Source organism: Takifugu rubripes, chromosome 9 (genome assembly GCF_901000725.2).
Source record: "Takifugu rubripes chromosome 9, fTakRub1.2, whole genome shotgun sequence".
Lineage (NCBI taxonomy): Eukaryota > Metazoa > Chordata > Actinopteri > Tetraodontiformes > Tetraodontidae > Takifugu > Takifugu rubripes.
In genome coordinates this window covers 1,019,068-1,036,642 of record NC_042293.1, presented here as the reverse complement: position 1 = coordinate 1,036,642, position 17,575 = coordinate 1,019,068, and the positions used below count along the sequence as shown (strand labels likewise).

The following is a 17,575-nucleotide window of genomic DNA, read 5'->3' as shown; positions in this document are numbered from 1 at the left end:
TGAGGCTGTTTAAGGCCTCTTTAAATGCACCAGTCACCATTTAACAGCGTCACCGTCCCCAAAAGTTCCAACATTAACAGCGTCTTTACCCGCATCCATTCAACACGTCTTTTCACGCCACACGCGTTGCTTTGGCCACATTGAAGCGCAAGATTGCGTCTGAAAATGTCCTCACCGCAGTCCTATGGACCACTTATAGAGCAATGAAGCCCGGGCAGCAAATCTGAGGCAGCCGCGCTCTTTGACTCGTTTCATCGTGATTGAGCTGAGACAAAAGGCGACAGAACGGTTGTGTGGATTCTCTTCAAAAGGCCATTCTCTCGCTCCTGCCTTCGCTTACGGCCATACCACCCTGAGAACGCCCGATCTCGGAAGCTAAGCAGGGTCGGGCCTGGTTAGTACTTGGATGGGAGACAGCCTGGGAATACCAGGTGCTGGAAGCTTTTTGCACTCCTCCGCTGGGCCAGCAGGGGGCGCTGGTGCCACTTAAATGCAGACCAAGGATTTGTCACCAGTGGACAGTGATACACTCCACTCTGCATTTAGATCAACTTTGGAGGAGAAACCTTTGCTAGTTGTCGACACACAGGGCCTGCTTATTATATCGGGCAATATCAGATACTTCTTCAACGGCAGAAATATCTTGTAAAACAATGTGCAGTCACCACACACTCAAACCAACAACAACTGTGGATAATATAATTTGTTACACATCTGAATTAGGGCTAATTTCAAACTCTTGCATGAATAGGGAGCCAGTCAAAGTTAGACACATTATTTCTCTTCTTCTGCCACTCTCCTGTCTATTTTTCACCATAAATGTAAAAGTGATGAAGGAGTGATCTGACAGGAGGGGGTTCTGAAGGAACACTGACACATGTTCTACCTCAACACCATTAGTCAGAACTAGATCTAGGGTGTGGTTGAAGCTACTGGATGAGTTGGTTGGTTTATCTGCTGGAGGAAACCAACTGACTCAAGTAATGAGATGAAGCCATTTCTAAAGCTGTCATTTATAACGTCTCCATGGATGTTAAAGTCTCCAATAATAGTGACTTTATCTGTTCTGAGGACCAAGTCAGATAAGAGGTCAGAGATCTCAGATAGGAACTGTGAATGTGGCCCAGCAGGGGGCCGATATACAACTACAAAAAAGTGGCTTTTCTGTCCTCCAGCTCCTGTGGTCATTATTGATGTTGCTGTGAATGCATCACTTATGTTAGCAATGATGGTGACGTAGCACCTGCTACCTGCTAGTGTTCTATGGAGGAACAGGCTGTTGAGATATGAGAAGCTCCTGCTGGACTTCTGTTGTCAGTGATACACGTATTTAGAACAAATGGGCTTTCTTCATGTGTGTGAACACATCAGGGCTCTTTTATGACCTGCTTTTTTAAGTCTCTTAATAGCTTTTCCCAATAATGACAAGTCCATGAGGGGAGCACTCAGAAGTGAAGGAGGCCGCCCTCATCATTTCATGCACCTTTGAATGGAAATCTGATGGTGTCGCTGGATCATTCATATCAAACCACAATTTGAATTCTAGATTTCATATTTAAGTGATAGTAGACAGCATTTTTTCTGCAGGATTTTTTTTATTTCTGTCTAAAAATGGTTTAAAGGGAGTCATGTTTCTCAGCTTACTGTAGGGAACAATTCTGCTCTAATGCCATAATTCTGCTATGCTACACCAATCTGTGCATTATCACCATGGAAACTGTCCACTCAATAAATCCACACCATAATATTCTACGTTATTCCAGTCTAATCAAACAAGGTTCAAGGTTCACTTAGACAGGAGGAAGTTTCCCATGCCAGGACTAAATCAATGCTTTAAATGCCATTTAAATTAGACACTTGGCACAAAGGACCTTTTCAAAGGACCTTTTATGTCCACACATCAAAGACTAAAAATCCATGTTATCAGGGGACGAATAAAGGCAAATAAACACATTGGAGGCATCAGTTGTGTTGGACCATTATACCAGTTGGAAACGTTATATTTTTACAGCAGTTTGAAACCTTCTAATCCAGCAGAATGGCAACAGGACATCGAGGAGTCAGCAGGGTAACACGCTTCACTCAGGATCCACTCAAACACCACCCTGGCTTGTTGCCATTTATTTAATTATGTCACTAACTGTTGATTATTACAGTCTTTGTATTTGTGTTTTAATTTAAACTGACACTCAGTGACATTTTGAAAGCAACAGCGTACGTTTCCATCGCTATAATATATTTGATTTATTTAATACTTGGTGATCTCCATCAGAATCATCTCTAAATATAAGTCAGTAAAATCCAGACAGGCATTGGAGCATCTCCCTTTATATCCCATTGAAGTACAGACGACATTGAATTCAGGGGATTTAAAACAAGAGTGCATTTATTGTAAATTGCCATTGTGCTTCTTCACTCAGTTGTTTTCCAGAGCTCTGGATGATGTGAGGAGATCGAGAGGACAGAGCTGCAGGAATGAAGACAGGCTGGGCCCCGTGTCCAAGAAGGAGCCGCAGCCTTGGAAGCCTCAGCAGCTGAAGGAGGAGAACCGAGCAGAACCTCTGCAGGAGTGCAGGAGCTCCCAAAGAATGCAGCCATCAGAAGAGAGCTGGCAGCAAGAGATCAGGGACCTGAAGGAACTTCTGGTGGGAAAAGACCAGCAGATCTGCAGGGTGGAGCAGGAGAGGGGAACGCTGGCTGAGGCTCACGTGGACACCTTGGCCCTGCTGAGCAGCACGCAGGCGGCACTGAAGCAGGAGGAAGGAAAATGTGCCCGTCTCCAAGAACAGTGCAGCAAGAACCTGGCTGATGAGGAGCTGAGACACCAGACGCAGCTCAAGACCAAGCAGATGGTGTCCGACCTCACAAAAAAGTGTGATGTGATCTGGACGGAGACCCAGAGGAAGCTGGAGGAGATGCTGGGGAACCAGGAAAGGATCTCGGAGGAAAAGGAGAGCTCCACCAGGAAGGAGATCCACCTCCTGACCGAGAGAATCGTCCAGCTGCAGGTGAGCTGCCTCCACCTCCTCCTGTGTTTCTGACTCCTGACTGATGTCACATTCTTTAAGCTAATAAAGGATCTTTGTCTTTGCAGCAACTCCTCCGTGAAAAAGAAACAAAGAAGAACCAAAAGATGAAGTTCAGAATAATGAAGTTCTTCTTTGGAAGATAAAGAGAAGAAATAATTCTGATCCTGAGCTCTGACCTGGACATTCTATTATTTCTACATGATTGTGCTAAAAAACACGTGTTTGCTTTAAAAATGGTATAAGTGTGATTGTAATCATTCCTTCTGTTTTAATCAATAAAAATTCAAATAAAGGTTGTTTTTTGTCACATCAGAAAACATCCAAAATTAATATCTGACAGATGAAACCAGAACTCTGCTCCACCTGCCTGCAGTTCCTCAAGCGGCCACTTGAGGTCGCAGTCGTAATACACCGATTAGTGACCGATCTTCGTCCCTGTGATCGATTTAGGGGCAGTTTTGTCGAAAGTAATTTGAAATAAATAAAGTTCAAGAAATGACAGTAAAAGTTAGAATATCGGGACAAATATGGACCGAAACAATGGCGAATCTTATTACCACCACTGCAGACTTTGAGCACTCATTTTCCTTCAACTTTGAACATATTTTGCTCACGACAAAGTTCAATGCATTCAATGTTGATTTTCCTGATTATTTTATCAATATTGGTTTAGTTTCCTGCTGCTTCACATGAGTTCCAAAGTCTGTAATGTTGCAGTTTAGGATGCAAATAGGCTGTTTAGTCTTTGGATCTGTTTCAAACGGTTTTCCACAGCTTCTGATTTGAAGGTTGAGACAGGAACCGAACCGAGAGGTTAAACTTTGGTCGTGATGTTCTCTCCAGCAGCAGGTGGATTATGCGACAGCCAGAGGACGCTTCTTCCTCACTGACGGACGATGTGTGACTGCTCAAACAGGAAATTACTACAAGAACGGTTGCTGGTATTTTCAAAATAAACCTACTAGTCATAATAAAGAATTGATCTCCAATCGAACTTCATGAAAAAAAATCATCACCTGGGCGTTAATTTTTTTTTATTATTTAAACAGCCTGGGTTGTCGAGCTACAACAGTGAGTGTGCTGTTTTTTCGCCATAGTTTTTTGTGACTATAGTTTTATTTTGAAATAATTTACCGGAAGCACTTATTTAAACACGCCGGGCTTAACGGCCGCGTTAATGACGCGCGGCTGAGCTGGTGGGGAGCGGAGAGGTGGACAGGAGTGCGCGGAAGGCTTCAATGGCCTCGGTGTTTCACAAGTGAAGGATGGGCTTCACGGTACCGCCGCCATGGCCAGATCCACCAAGCGAACCGCCGAGGATGGAGACCCACGGATAACCGTTCCCACGGACCGCGTCGAGTCGCGGGACCTGTCCGAGCCCCGGGAACTGTCTCTGGAGGAGGTGCTGGAGTCCTATGAGCAGCCCATCAACGAGGAGCAGGCATGGGCGGTGTGCTACCAGTGCTGCAGCGGGCTCCGGGTGCCCCGCCCGCCAACGGCAGGAGTCAGCCCGGTAAAGGGTCCATCTTCCATCCTCCTGCACCGGGACGGAACCGTGGCCCTGCGGACGCGCAACAGCGGTAGGGCTCACCGTCTCCTGGAGAACCAGCCTCATTTTGGAGCAGCTCTCACACAATATTACGCATGAAAAGTACTTTCAAACAATGAGGTCGTGTTATGAAAAGTAAGTTTGTGTTTACACTTTGGGCTATTTGGGCGTCCGTCAGAGCCCAAATCACCGAGCAACAATTTCCTTCCAGGCGCGTCTTCTCCGCGTCATGTGCGTTAAAAATACAGAGAAGAATAAAATAACAAATCACCCCCCAGAAAAGGCAGAAATCTAATAGCAGGCACCAGCATATTGCGCTGGTTATTTGTAATATCCTTCATTTCCCCCCATAAATAAATAACATTCATATCAAACCACAATTTGAATTCTAGATTTCATATTTAAGTGATAGTAGACAGCATTTGTTCTGCAGGATTTTTTTTATTTCTGTCTAAAAATGGTTTAAAGGGAGTCATGTTTCTCATCTCACTGTAGGGAACAATTCTGCTCTAATGCCATAATTCTGCTATGCTACACCAATCTGTGCATTATCACCATGGAAACTGTCCACTCAATAAATCCACACCATAATATTCTACGTTATTCCAGTCTAATCAAACAAGGTTCAAGGTTCACTTAGACAGGAGGAAGTTTCCCATGCCAGGACTAAATCAATGCTTTAAATGCCATTTAAATTAGACACTTGGCACAAAGGACCTTTTCAAAGGACCTTTTATGTCCACACATCAAAGACTAAAAATCCATGTTATCAGGGGACCAATAAAGGCAAATAAACACATTGGAGGCATCAGTTGTGTTGGACCATTATACCAGTTGCAAACGTTATATTATTACAGCAGTTTGAAACCTTCTAATCCAGCAGAATGGCAACAGGACATCGAGGAGTCAGCAGGGTAACACGCTTCACTCAGGATCCACTCAAACACCACCCTGGCTTGTTGCCATTTATTTAATTATGTCACTAACTGTTGATTATTACAGTCTTTGTATTGATGTTTAAATTTAAACTGACACTCAGTGACATTTTGAAAGCAACAGCGTACGTTTCCGTCGCTATAATATATTTGATTTACTTAATACTTAGTGATCTCCATAAGAATCATCTCTAAATATAAGTCAATAAAATCCAGACATGCATTGGAGCATCTCCCTTTATATCCCATTGAAGTACAGACAACATTGAATTCAGGGGATTTAAAACAAGAGTGCATTTGTTGTAAATTGTCATTGTGCTTCTTCACTCAGTTGTTTTCCAGAGCTCTGGATGATGTGAGGAGATCGAGAGGACAGAGCTGCAGGAATGAAGACAGGCTGGGCCCCGTGTCCAAGAAGGAGCCGCAGCCTTGGAAGCCTCAGCAGCTGCAGGAGGAGAACCGAGCAGAACCTGTGCAGGAGTGCAGGAGCTCCCAAAGAATGCAGCCATCAGAAGAGAGCTGGCAGCAAGAGATCAGGGACCTGAAGGAACTTCTGGTGGGAAAAGACCAGCAGATCTGCAGGGTGGAGCAGGAGAGGAGAACGCTGGCTGAGGCTCACGTGGACACCTTGGCCCTGCTGAGCAGCACGCAGGCGGCACTGAAGCAGGAGGAAGGAAAATGTGCCCGTCTCCAAGAACAGTGCAGCAAGAACCTGGCTGATGAGGAGCTGAGACACCAGACGCAGCTCAAGACCAAGCAGATGGTGTCCGACCTCACAAAAAAGTGTGATGTGATCTGGACGGAGACCCAGAGGAAGCTGGAGGAGATGCTGGGGAACCAGGAAAGGATCTCGGAGGAAAAGGAGAGCTCCACCAGGAAGGAGATCCACCTCCTGACCGAGAGAATCGTCCAGCTGCAGGTGAGCTGCCTCCACCTCCTCCTGTGTTTCTGACTCCTGACTGATGTCACATTCTTTAAGCTAATAAAGGATCTTTGTCTTTGCAGCAACTCCTCCGTGAAAAAGAAACAAAGAAGAACCAAAAGATGAAGTTCAGAATCATGAAGTTCTTCTTTGGAAGATAAAGAGAAGAAATAATTCTGATCCTGAGCTCCGACCTGGACATTCTATTATTTCTACATGATTGTGCTAAAAAACACGTGTTTGCTTTAAAAATGGTATAAGTGTGATTGTATTCATTCCTTCTGTTTTAATCAATAAAAATTCAAATAAAGGTTGTTTTTTGTCACATCAGAAAACATCCAAAATTAATATCTGACAGATGAAACCAGAACTCTGCTCCACCTGCCTGCAGTTCCTCAAGCGGCCACTTGAGGACGCTGTCGTAATACACCGATTAGTGACCGATCTTCGTCCCTGTGATCGATTTAGGGGCAGTTTTGTCGAAAGTAATTTGAAATAAATAAAGTTCAAGAAATGACAGTAAAAGTTAGAATATCGGGACAAATATGGACCGAAACAATGGCGAATCTTATGACCACCACCGCAGACTTTGAGCACTCATTTTCCTTCAACTTTGAACATATTTTGCTCACGACAAAGTTCAATGCATTCAATGTTGATTTTCCTAAATATTTTATCAATAGCAGTTTAGTTTCCTGCTGCTTCACATGAGTTGCAAAGTCTGTAATGTTGCAGTTTAGGATGCAAATAGGCTGTTTAGTCTTTGGATCTGTTTCAAACGGTTTTCCACAGCTTCTGATTTGAAGGTTGAGACAGGAACCGAACCGAGAGGTTAAACTTTGGTCGTGATGTTCTCTCCAGCAGCAGGTGGATTATGCGACAGCCAGAGGACGCTTCTTCCTCACTGACGGACGATGTGTGACTGCACAAACAGGAAATTACTACAAGAACGGTTGCTGGTATTTTCAAAATAAACCTACTAGTCATTATAAAGAATTGATCTCCAATCGAAATTCATGAAAAAAATCATCACCAGGGCGTTAATTTTTTAAAATTATATAAACAGCCTGGGTTGTCGAGCTAAAACAGTGAGTGTGTTGTTTTGTCGCCATAGTTTTTCGTAACTATAGTTTTATTTTGAAATAATTTACCGGAAGCACTTATTTAAACACGGCGGACTTAACGGCCGCGTTAATGACGCGCGGCTGAGCTGGTGGGGAGCGGAGAGGTGGACAGGAGTGCGCGGAAGGCTTCAATGGCCTCGGTGTTTCACAAGTGAAGGATGGGCTTCACGGTACCGCCGCCATGGCCAGATCCACCAAGCGAACCGCCGAGGATGGAGACCCACGGATAACCGTTCCCACGGACCGCGTCGAGTCGCGGGACCTGTCCGAGCCCCGGGAACTGTCTCTGGAGGAGGTGCTGAAGTCCTATGAGCAGCCCATCAACGAGGAGCAGGCATGGGCGGTGTGCTACCAGTGCTGCAGCGGGCTCCGGGTGCCCCGCCCGCCAACGGCAGGAGTCAGCCCGGTAAAGGGTCCATCTTCCATCCTCCTGCACCGGGACGGAACCGTGGCCCTGCGGACGCGCAACAGCGGTAGGGCTCACCGTCTCCTGGAGAACCAGCCTCATTTTGGAGCAGCTCTCACACAATATTACGCATGAAAAGTACTTTCAAACAATGAGGTCGTGTTATGAAAAGTAAGTTTGTGTTTACACTTTGGGCTATTTGGGCGTCCGTCAGAGCCCAAATCACCGAGCAACAATTTCCTTCCAGGCGCGTCTTCTCCGCGTCATGTGCGTTAAAAATACAGAGAAGAATAAAATAACAAATCACCCCCCAGAAAAGGCAGAAATCTAATAGCAGGCACCAGCATATTGCGCTGGTTATTTGTAATATCCTTCATTTCCCCCCATAAATAAATAACATTCATATCAAACCACAATTTGAATTCTAGATTTCATATTTAAGTGATAGTAGACAGCATTTGTTCTGCAGGATTTTTTTTATTTCTGTCTAAAAATGGTTTAAAGGGAGTCATGTTTCTCATCTTACTGTAGGGAACAATTCTGCTCTAATGCCATAATTCTGCTATGCTACACCAATCTGTGCATTATCACCATGGAAACTGTCCACTCAATAAATCCACACCATAATATTCTACGTTATTCCAGTCTAATCAAACAAGGTTCAAGGTTCACTTAGACAGGAGGAAGTTTCCCATGCCAGGACTAAATCAATGCTTTAAATGCCATTTAAATTAGACACTTGGCACAAAGGACCTTTTCAAAGGCCCTTTTATGTCCACACATCAAAGACTAAAAATCCATGTTATCAGGGGACCAATAAAGGCAAATAAACACATTGGAGGCATCAGTTGTGTTGGACCATTATACCAGTTGCAAACGTTATATTATTACAGCAGTTTGAAACCTTCTAATCCAGCAGAATGGCAGCAGGACATCGAGGAGTCAGCAGGGTAACACGCTTCACTCAGGATCCACTCAAACACCACCCTGGCTTGTTGCCATTTATTTAATTATGTCACTAACTGTTGATTATTACAGTCTTTGTATTGATGTTTAAATTTAAACTGACACTCAGTGACATTTTGAAAGCAACAGCGTACGTTTCCATCGCTATAATATATTTGATTTACTTAATACTTAGTGATCTCCATAAGAATCATCTCTAAATATAAGTCAATAAAATCCAGACATGCATTGGAGCATCTCCCTTTATATCCCATTGAAGTACAGACGACATTGAATTCAGGGGATTTAAAACAAGAGTGCATTTATTGTAAATTGTCATTGTGCTTCTTCACTCAGTTGTTTTCCAGAGCTCTGGATGATGTGAGGAGATCGAGAGGACAGAGCTGCAGGAATGAAGCCAGGCTGGGCCCCGTGTCCAAGAAGGAGCCGCAGCCTTGGAAGCCTCAGCAGCTGAAGGAGGAGAACCGAGCAGAACCTGTGCAGGAGTGCAGGAGCTCCCAAAGAATGCAGCCATCAGAAGAGAGCTGGCAGCAAGAGATCAGGGACCTGAAGGAACTTCTGGTGGGAAAAGACCAGCAGATCTGCAGGGTGGAGCAGGAGAGGAGAACGCTGGCTGAGGCTCACGTGGACACCTTGGCCCTGCTGAGCAGCACGCAGGCGGCACTGAAGCAGGAGGAAGGAAAATGTGCCCGTCTCCAAGAACAGTGCAGCAAGAAGCTGGATGATGAGGAGCTGAGACACCAGACGCAGCTCAAGACCAAGCAGATGGTGTCCGACCTCACAAAAAAGTCTGAAGTGATCTGGACGGAGACCCAGAGGAAGCTGGAGGAGATGCTGGGGAACCAGGAAAGGATCTCGGAGGAAAAGGAGAGCTCCACCAGGAAGGAGATCCACCTCCTGACCGAGAGAATCGTCCAGCTGCAGGTGAGCTGCCTCCACCTCCTCCTGTGTTTCTGACTCCTGACTGATGTCACATTCTTTAAGCTAATAAAGGATCTTTGTCTTTGCAGCAACTCCTCCGTGAAAAAGAAACAAAGAAGAACCAAAAGATGAAGTTCAGAATAATGAAGTTCTTCTTTGGAAGATAAACAAAGAGACGAAATAATTCTGATCCTGAGCTCTGACCTGGACATTCTATTATTTCTACTCTATTGTCCTGAAAAACACTTGTTTGCTTTAGATTAGATTAGATTAGATTCAACTTTGTCATTACACATGTCACCAGTACAAGACAACGAAATGCAGTTAGCATCTAACCAGAAGTGCTTAAGTAGCAAATAAAACTGTGATGAGGTATATACAATATATACACACAATGATATATGTTTATGATATCAATATATATGTTTGTATTTACAGAGTTCACAGATATGTAAAGGGTATATAAAAGTCATTGCAACCAAGATAAATATATATACAGGCTGTAACTATGGTGCTGAATTTCCTACAGGATCAATAGAGGCTATTTATGCAGTTTTTAACTATGTGTATGTTTTGACTATACAATAATGATAAAATATGGCAAAAATGTGTGAAAAGTATGGAAAGCAGTCCAAATAAACAGATGTAAATAGTGCAATTATTGTAACAGATGTGATCAGTGCAAATAGCGTGAATGTACAATCAGTCAGTCCAGACGGGGTTATTGTGCCTGAAGGGAGGTCAAGTGAGAGGGGTCAGAGTTCAGCAGGGAGACAGCAGTGGGGAAGAAGCTGTTTCTGAACCTGGTGGGTTTTGTCCGGAGGCTCCTGTAGCGCCTCCCAGAGGGCATGAGGGTGAACAGTCCATGCGCTGGGTGACAGGAGTCTTTAGAGACCTTCTTGGCCCTCCTGTGACAGCACCTCCTGTATATGTCCTCGATGGAAGGAAGAGGAGCTCCAGCTATTCGCTGGGCGGTTTTCACCACCTTCTGCAACGCCTTCTGGTCTGAGGCAGAGCAGTCCCCATACCAGACCGTAACACAGCTGGTAAGGATGCGCTCGATGGTGCAGCGATAGAAGTTCACCAGGATGTCTGAAGAGAGGTGGTGTTTCTTCAGAGTCCTCAGGAAGAAGAGACGCTGGTGAGCCTTCTTCACCAGACTGGAGCAGTTAGTTGTCCAGGTGAGGTCCTGTGAGAGGTGGATCCCCAGGAATTTGAAGCTGGACACACGCTCCACCGCTGCTCCGTTGATGTGGATGGGTGGGTGGATGTCCGTCTTCCTCCTGAAGTCCAGGACGAGTTCTTTAGTTTTATTGGTGTTGAGCAGCAGGTTGTTGTTGTGGCACCACGTAGCTAAGCGGTCCACCTCCTCCCTGTAAGATGACTCATCGTTATCCTTGATGAGGCCAATCACCGTGATGTCATCTGCGAACTTGATGATGGTGTTGGAACCATGTAGAGCTCTGCAGTCGTGGGTGAAAAGGGAGTAGAGGAATGGGCTCATCACAGAGCCCTGTGGTACTCCGGTGTTTACAGTGAGGGTAGGGGAGCAGTGATGATCTAGCCGCACATGTTGTGGTCTATTGGTCAGAAAGTCCAATAACCAGTTGCAGATGGAGATGCTGATGCCCAGATCCCTGAGTTTGGTTATCAGCTTGGAGGGGATGACAGTGTTAAATGCTGAACTGAAGTCTATGAACAGCATTCGGGCGTATGTGTCTTTATTGTCCAGGTGTGAGAGGACAGAGTGCAGTGCTGTGGAGACTGCATCTTCTGTTCTCCTGTTCTTACGATGGGCGTACTGATGGGGGTCCAGGGTTGGGGGGGAGACAGGATTTGAGTTGTGCCAAGACCAGCTGCTCTAAGCACTTTGTGTTAATAGGAGTGAGTGCTACTGGACGATAGTCATTGAGACAAGCCGGGGTGGAATGTTTTGGTACTGGCACGATGGAGGTGGATTTGAAGCAGGTCGGCACAACTGCATGAGCCAGGGATAGATTGAATAAGTCCGTCAGGACCCCTGCTAACTCCGCAGCACAAGTTCTGAGCACGCGTCCAGGGATGCCATCGGGGCCCGCAGCTTTGCGTGGATTCATCCTGCTCAGTTCCGCTCTGACATCAGTGGTAGAGAAAGTTAAGGGTTGGTGGCCAAAAGTCAGCTCTACCTTGCTCGGTTGTTCATGGTTGTCCTTCTCACACCGAGCATAGAAGTTGTTTAGCTATAATTTAAGTGATAGTAGACAGCATTTGTTCTGCAGGATTTTTTTTATTTCTGTCTAAAAATGGTTTAAAGGGAGTCATGTTTCTCAGCTCACTGTAGGGAACAATTCTGCTCTAATGCCATAATTCTGCTATGCTACACCAATCTGAGCATTATCACCATGGAAACTGTCCACTCAATAAATCCACACCATAATATTCTACGTTATTCCAGTCTAATCAAACAAGGTTCAAGGTTCACTTAGACAGGAGGAAGTTTCCCATGCCAGGACTAAATCAATGCTTTAAATGCCATTTAAATTAGACACTTGGCACAAAGGACCTTTTCAAAGGACCTTTTATGTCCACACATCAAAGACTAAAAATCCATGTTATCAGGGGACCAATAGAGGCAAATAAACACATTGGAGGCATCAGTTGTGTTGGACCAATTTACCAGTTGCAAACGTTATATATTTACAGCAGTTTGAAACCTTCTAATCCAGCAGAATGGCAACAGGACATCGAGGAGTCAGCAGGGTAACACGCTTCACTCAGGATCCACTCAAACACCACCCTGGCTTGTTGCCATTTATTTAATTACGTCACTGACTGTTGATTATTACAGTCTTTGTATTTGTGTTTTAATTTAAACTGACACTCAGTGACATTTTGGAGCATCTCCCTTTATATCCCATTGAAGTACAGACGACATTGAATTCAGGGGATTTAAAACAAGAGTGCATTTGTTGTAAATTGTCATTGTGCTTCTTCACTCAGTTGTTTTCCAGAGCTCTGGATGATGTGAGGAGATCGAGAGGACAGAGCTGCAGGAATGAAGACAGGCTGGGCCCCGTGTCCAAGAAGGAGCCGCAGCCTTGGAAGCCTCAGCAGCTGAAGGAGGAGAACCGAGCAGAACCTCTGCAGGAGTGCAGGAGCTCCCAAAGAATGCAGCCATCAGAAGAGAGCTGGCAGCAAGAGATCAGAGACCTGAAGGAACTTCTGGTGGGAAAAGACCAGCAGATCTGCAGGGTGGAGCAGGAGAGGAGAACGCTGGCTGAGGCTCACGTGGACACCTTGGCCCTGCTGAGCAGCACGCAGGCGGCACTGAAGCAGGAGGAAGGAAAATGTGCCCGTCTCCAAGAACAGTGCAGCAAGAACCTGGCTGATGAGGAGCTGAGACACCAGACACAGCTCAAGACCAAGCAGATGGTGTCCGACCTCACAAAAAGGTGTGAAGTGATCTGGACGGAGACCCAGAGGAAGCTGGAGGAGATGCTGGGGAACCAGGAAAGGATCTCGGAGGAAAAGGAGAGCTCCACCAGGAAGGAGATCCACCTCCTGACCGAGAGAATCGTCCAGCTGCAGGTGAGCTGCCTCCACCTCCTCCTGTGTTTCTGACTCCTGACTGATGTCACATTCTTTAATCTAATAAATGATCTTTGTCTTTGCAGCAACTCCTCCGTGAAAAAGAAACAAAGAAGAACCAAAAGGTGAAGTTCAGAATAATGAAGTTCTTCTTTGGAAGATAAAGAGAAGAAATAATTCTGATCCTGAGCTCTGACCTGGACATTCTATTATTTCTACTCTTTTGTCCTGAAAAACACTTGTTTGCTTTAAAAATGGTATGAGTGTGATTGTATTGTTTCTTTCTGTTTTAATAAAAAAAATGCAAATAAAGGTTGTTTTTTGTCACATCACAAAACATCCCAAATTAATATCTGACAGATTAAACCATAACGCTGCTCCACCTGCCTGCAGTCCCTCAAGTGGCCACGTGAGGTCGCTGTCGTAATACACCGATTAGTGACCGATCTTCGTCGATGTGATCGATTTTGGGGCAGTTTTGTCGAAAGTAATTTAAAATAAATAAAGTTCAAGGAATGACAATAAAAGTTAGAATATCGGGACAAATATGGACCGAAACAATGGCGAATCTTATGACCACCACTGCAGACTTTGAGCACTCATTTTCCTTCAACTTTGAACATATTTTACTAACAACAAAGTTCAATGGATTCAATGTTGATTTTCCTAATTATTTTATCAATCGCGGTTTAGTTTCCTGCTGCTTCACATGAGTTGCAAAGTCTGTAATGTTGCAGTTTAGGATGCAAATAGGCTGTTTAGTTTTCGGATCTGTTTCAAACGGTTTTCCACAGCTTCTGATTTGAAGGTTGAGACAGGAACCGAACCGAGAGGTTAAACTTTGGTCGTGATGTTCTCTCCAGCAGCAGGTGGATTATGCGACAGCCAGAGGACGCTTCTTCCTCACTGACGGACGATGTGTGACTGCTCAAACAGGAAATCACTACAAGAACGGTTGCTGGTATTTTCAAAATAAACCTACTAGTCTTAATAAAGAATTGATCCCCAATCGAAATTCATGAAAAAAATCATCACCAGGGCGTTAATTTTTTTATTATTTAAACAGCCTGGGTTGTCGAGCTAAAACAGAGAGTTTGCTGTTTTGTCGCCATAGTTTTTTGTAACTATAGTTTTATTTTGAAATAATTTACCGGAAGCACTTATTTAAACACGTCGGGCTTAACGGCCGCGTTAATGACGCGCGGCTGAGCTGGTGGGGAGCGGAGAGGTGGACAGGAGTGCGCGGAAGGCTTCAATGGCCTCGGTGTTTCACAAGTGAAGGATGGGCTTCACGGTACCGCCGCCATGGCCAGATCCACCAAGCGAACCGCCGAGGATGGAGACCCACGGATAACCGTTCCCACGGACCGCGTCGAGTCGCGGGACCTGTCCGAGCCCCGGGAACTGTCTCTGGAGGAGGTGCTGAAGTCCTATGAGCAGCCCATCAACGAGGAGCAGGCATGGGCGGTGTGCTACCAGTGCTGCAGCGGGCTCCGGGTGCCCCGCCCGCCAACGGCAGGAGTCAGCCCGGTAAAGGGTCCATCTTCCATCCTCCTGCACCGGGACGGAACCGTGGCCCTGCGGACGCGCAACAGCGGTAGGGCTCACCGTCTCCTGGAGAACCAGCCTCATTTTGGAGCAGCTCTCACACAAACGTGACGCATGAAAAGTACTTTCAAACAATGAGGTCGTGTTATGAAAAGTAAGTTTGTGTTTACACTTTGGGCTATTTGGGCGTCCGTCAGAGCCCAAATCACCGAGCAACAATTTCCTTCCAGGCGCGTCTTCTCCGGGTCATGTGCGTTAAAAATACAGAGAAGAATAAAATAACAAATCACCCCCCAGAAAAGGCAGAAATCTAATAGCAAGCACCAGCATATTGCGCTGGTTATTTGTAATATCCTTCATTTCCCCCCATAAATAAATAACATTCATATCAAACCACAATTTGAATTCTAGATTTCATATTTAAGTGATAGTAGACAGCATTTGTTCTGCAGGATTTTTTTTATTTCTGTCTAAAAATGGTTTAAAGGGAGTCATGTTTCTCATCTCACTGTAGGGAACAATTCTGCTCTAATGCCATAATTCTGCTATGCTACACCAATCTGTGCATTATCACCATGGAAACTGTCCACTCAATAAATCCACACCATAATATTCTACGTTATTCCAGTCTAATCAAACAAGGTTCAAGGTTCACTTAGACAGGAGGAAGTTTCCCATGCCAGGACTAAATCAATGCTTTAAATGCCATTTAAATTAGACACTTGGCACAAAGGACCTTTTCAAAGGACCTTTTATGTCCACACATCAAAGACTAAAAATCCATGTTATCAGGGGACCAATAGAGGCAAATAAACACATTGGAGGCATCAGTTGTGTTGGACCAATTTACCAGTTGCAAACGTTATATATTTACAGCAGTTTGAAACCTTCTAATCCAGCAGAATGGCAGCAGGACATCGAGGAGTCAGCAGGGTAACACGCTTCACTCAGGATCCACTCAAACACCACCCTGGCTTGTTGCCATTTATTTAATTACGTCACTGACTGTTGATTATTACAGTCTTTGTATTTGTGTTTTAATTTAAACTGACACTCAGTGACATTTTGAAAGCAACAGCGTACGTTTCCATCGCTATAATATATTTGATTTACTTAATACTTGGTGATCTCCATAAGAATCATCTCTAAATATAAGTCAGTAGAATCCAGACATGCATTGGAGCATCTCCCTTTATATCCCATTGAAGTACAGACGACATTGAATTCAGGGGATTTAAAACAAGAGTGCATTTGTTGTAAATTGTCATTGTGCTTCTTCACTCAGTTGTTTTCCAGAGCTCTGGATGATGTGAGGAGATCGAGAGGACAGAGCTGCAGGAATGAAGACAGGCTGGGCCCCGTGTCCAAGAAGGAGCCGCAGCCTTGGAAGCCTCAGCAGCTGAAGGAGGAGAACCGAGCAGAACCTCTGCAGGAGTGCAGGAGCTCCCAAAGAATGCAGCCATCAGAAGAGAGCTGGCAGCAAGAGATCAGGGACCTGAAGGAACTTCTGGTGGGAAAAGACCAGCAGATCTGCAGGGTGGAGCAGGAGAGGGGAACGCTGGCTGAGGCTCACGTGGACACCTTGGCCCTGCTGAGCAGCACGCAGGCGGCACTGAAGCAGGAGGAAGGAAAATGTGCCCGTCTCCAAGAACAGTGCAGCAAGAAGCTGGATGATGAGGAGCTGAGACACCAGACGCAGCTCAAGACCAAGCAGATGGTGTCCGACCTCACAAAAAGGTGTGAAGTGATCTGGACGGAGACCCAGAGGAAGCTGGAGGAGATGCTGGGGAACCAGGAAAGGATCTCGGAGGAAAAGGAGAGCTCCACCAGGAAGGAGATCCACCTCCTGACGGAGAGAATCGTCCAGCTGCAGGTGAGCTGCCTCCACCTCCTCCTGTGTTTCTGACTTCTGACTGATGTCACATTCTTTAAGCTAATAAAGGATCTTTGTCTTTGCAGCAACTCCTCCGTGAAAAAGAAACAAAGAAGAACCAAAAGATGAAGTTCAGAATAATGAAGTTCTTCTTTGGAAGATAAACAAAGAGACGAAATAATTCTGATCCTGAGCTCTGACCTGGACATTCTATTATTTCTACTCTATTGTCCTGAAAAACACTTGTTTGCTTTAGATTAGATTAGATTAGATTAGATTCAACTTTGTCATTACACATGTCACCAGTACAAGACAACGAAATGCAGTTAGCATCTAACCAGAAGTGCTTAAGTAGCAAATAAAACTGTGATGAGGTATATACAATATATACACACAATGATATATGTTTATGATATCAATATATATGTTTGTATTTACAGAGTTCACAGATATGTAAAGGGTATATAAAAGTCATTGCAACCAAGATAAATATATATACAGGCTGTAACTATGGTGCTGAATTTCCTACAGGATCAATAGAGGCTATTTATGCAGTTTTTAACTATGTGTATGTTTTGACTATACAATAATGATAAAATATGGCAAAAATGTGCAAAGTATGGAAAGCAGTCCAAATAAACAGATGTAAATAGTGCAATTATTGTAACAGATGTAATCAGTGCAAATAGAGTGAATGTACAATCAGTCAGTCCAGACGGGGTTATTGTGCCTGAA

At 44.7% G+C, this 17,575-nt stretch overlaps 3 protein-coding genes and 1 pseudogene across 6 annotated transcripts; all 4 read left to right on the top strand.

Annotated features, from left to right (window-relative positions):
- Nucleotides 1-334: 334 nt before the first annotated feature.
- LOC115251145 (uncharacterized) lies at nucleotides 335-443 on the top strand (annotated as a pseudogene).
- A 3,759-nt stretch (nucleotides 444-4,202) lies between these two features.
- LOC115251132 (protein spire homolog 2-like) lies at nucleotides 4,203-5,904 on the top strand. Its single transcript, XM_029842369.1, has 2 exons — nucleotides 4,203-4,609; nucleotides 5,845-5,904. The coding sequence occupies exons 1-2, from the start codon at nucleotides 4,318-4,320 to the stop codon at nucleotides 5,865-5,867; spliced, it is 315 nt and encodes a 104-aa protein (XP_029698229.1). The 5' UTR covers nucleotides 4,203-4,317; the 3' UTR covers nucleotides 5,868-5,904.
- Nucleotides 5,905-7,619: 1,715 nt separating this feature from the next.
- LOC115251133 (protein spire homolog 2-like) lies at nucleotides 7,620-9,337 on the top strand. 3 transcript variants are annotated; one of them, XR_003889691.1, is made up of 2 exons: nucleotides 7,620-8,136; nucleotides 9,268-9,320. XR_003889691.1 is itself a non-coding variant. In XM_029842371.1 (2 exons), the coding sequence occupies exons 1-2, from the start codon at nucleotides 7,741-7,743 to the stop codon at nucleotides 9,293-9,295; spliced, it is 309 nt and encodes a 102-aa protein (XP_029698231.1). In that variant the 5' UTR covers nucleotides 7,620-7,740; the 3' UTR covers nucleotides 9,296-9,337. The 3 variants fall into 3 exon arrangements, 2 of the variants coding, with proteins under 2 accessions (XP_029698231.1, XP_029698230.1); XM_029842371.1 differs by having other exon boundaries at nucleotides 7,620-8,032; nucleotides 9,279-9,337; XM_029842370.1 differs by having other exon boundaries at nucleotides 7,620-8,032; nucleotides 9,268-9,327.
- Nucleotides 9,338-14,609: 5,272 nt separating this feature from the next.
- Nucleotides 14,610-16,312, top strand: LOC115251109 (protein spire homolog 2-like). Of its 2 annotated transcripts, none has more exons than XR_003889661.1 (2): nucleotides 14,610-15,121; nucleotides 16,253-16,312. XR_003889661.1 is itself a non-coding variant. In XM_029842230.1 (2 exons), the coding sequence occupies exons 1-2, from the start codon at nucleotides 14,725-14,727 to the stop codon at nucleotides 16,273-16,275; spliced, it is 315 nt and encodes a 104-aa protein (XP_029698090.1). In that variant the 5' UTR covers nucleotides 14,610-14,724; the 3' UTR covers nucleotides 16,276-16,312. The 2 variants fall into 2 exon arrangements, 1 of the variants encoding a protein (XP_029698090.1); XM_029842230.1 differs by having other exon boundaries at nucleotides 14,610-15,016.
- The last annotated feature ends 1,263 nt before the right edge of the window (nucleotides 16,313-17,575 follow it).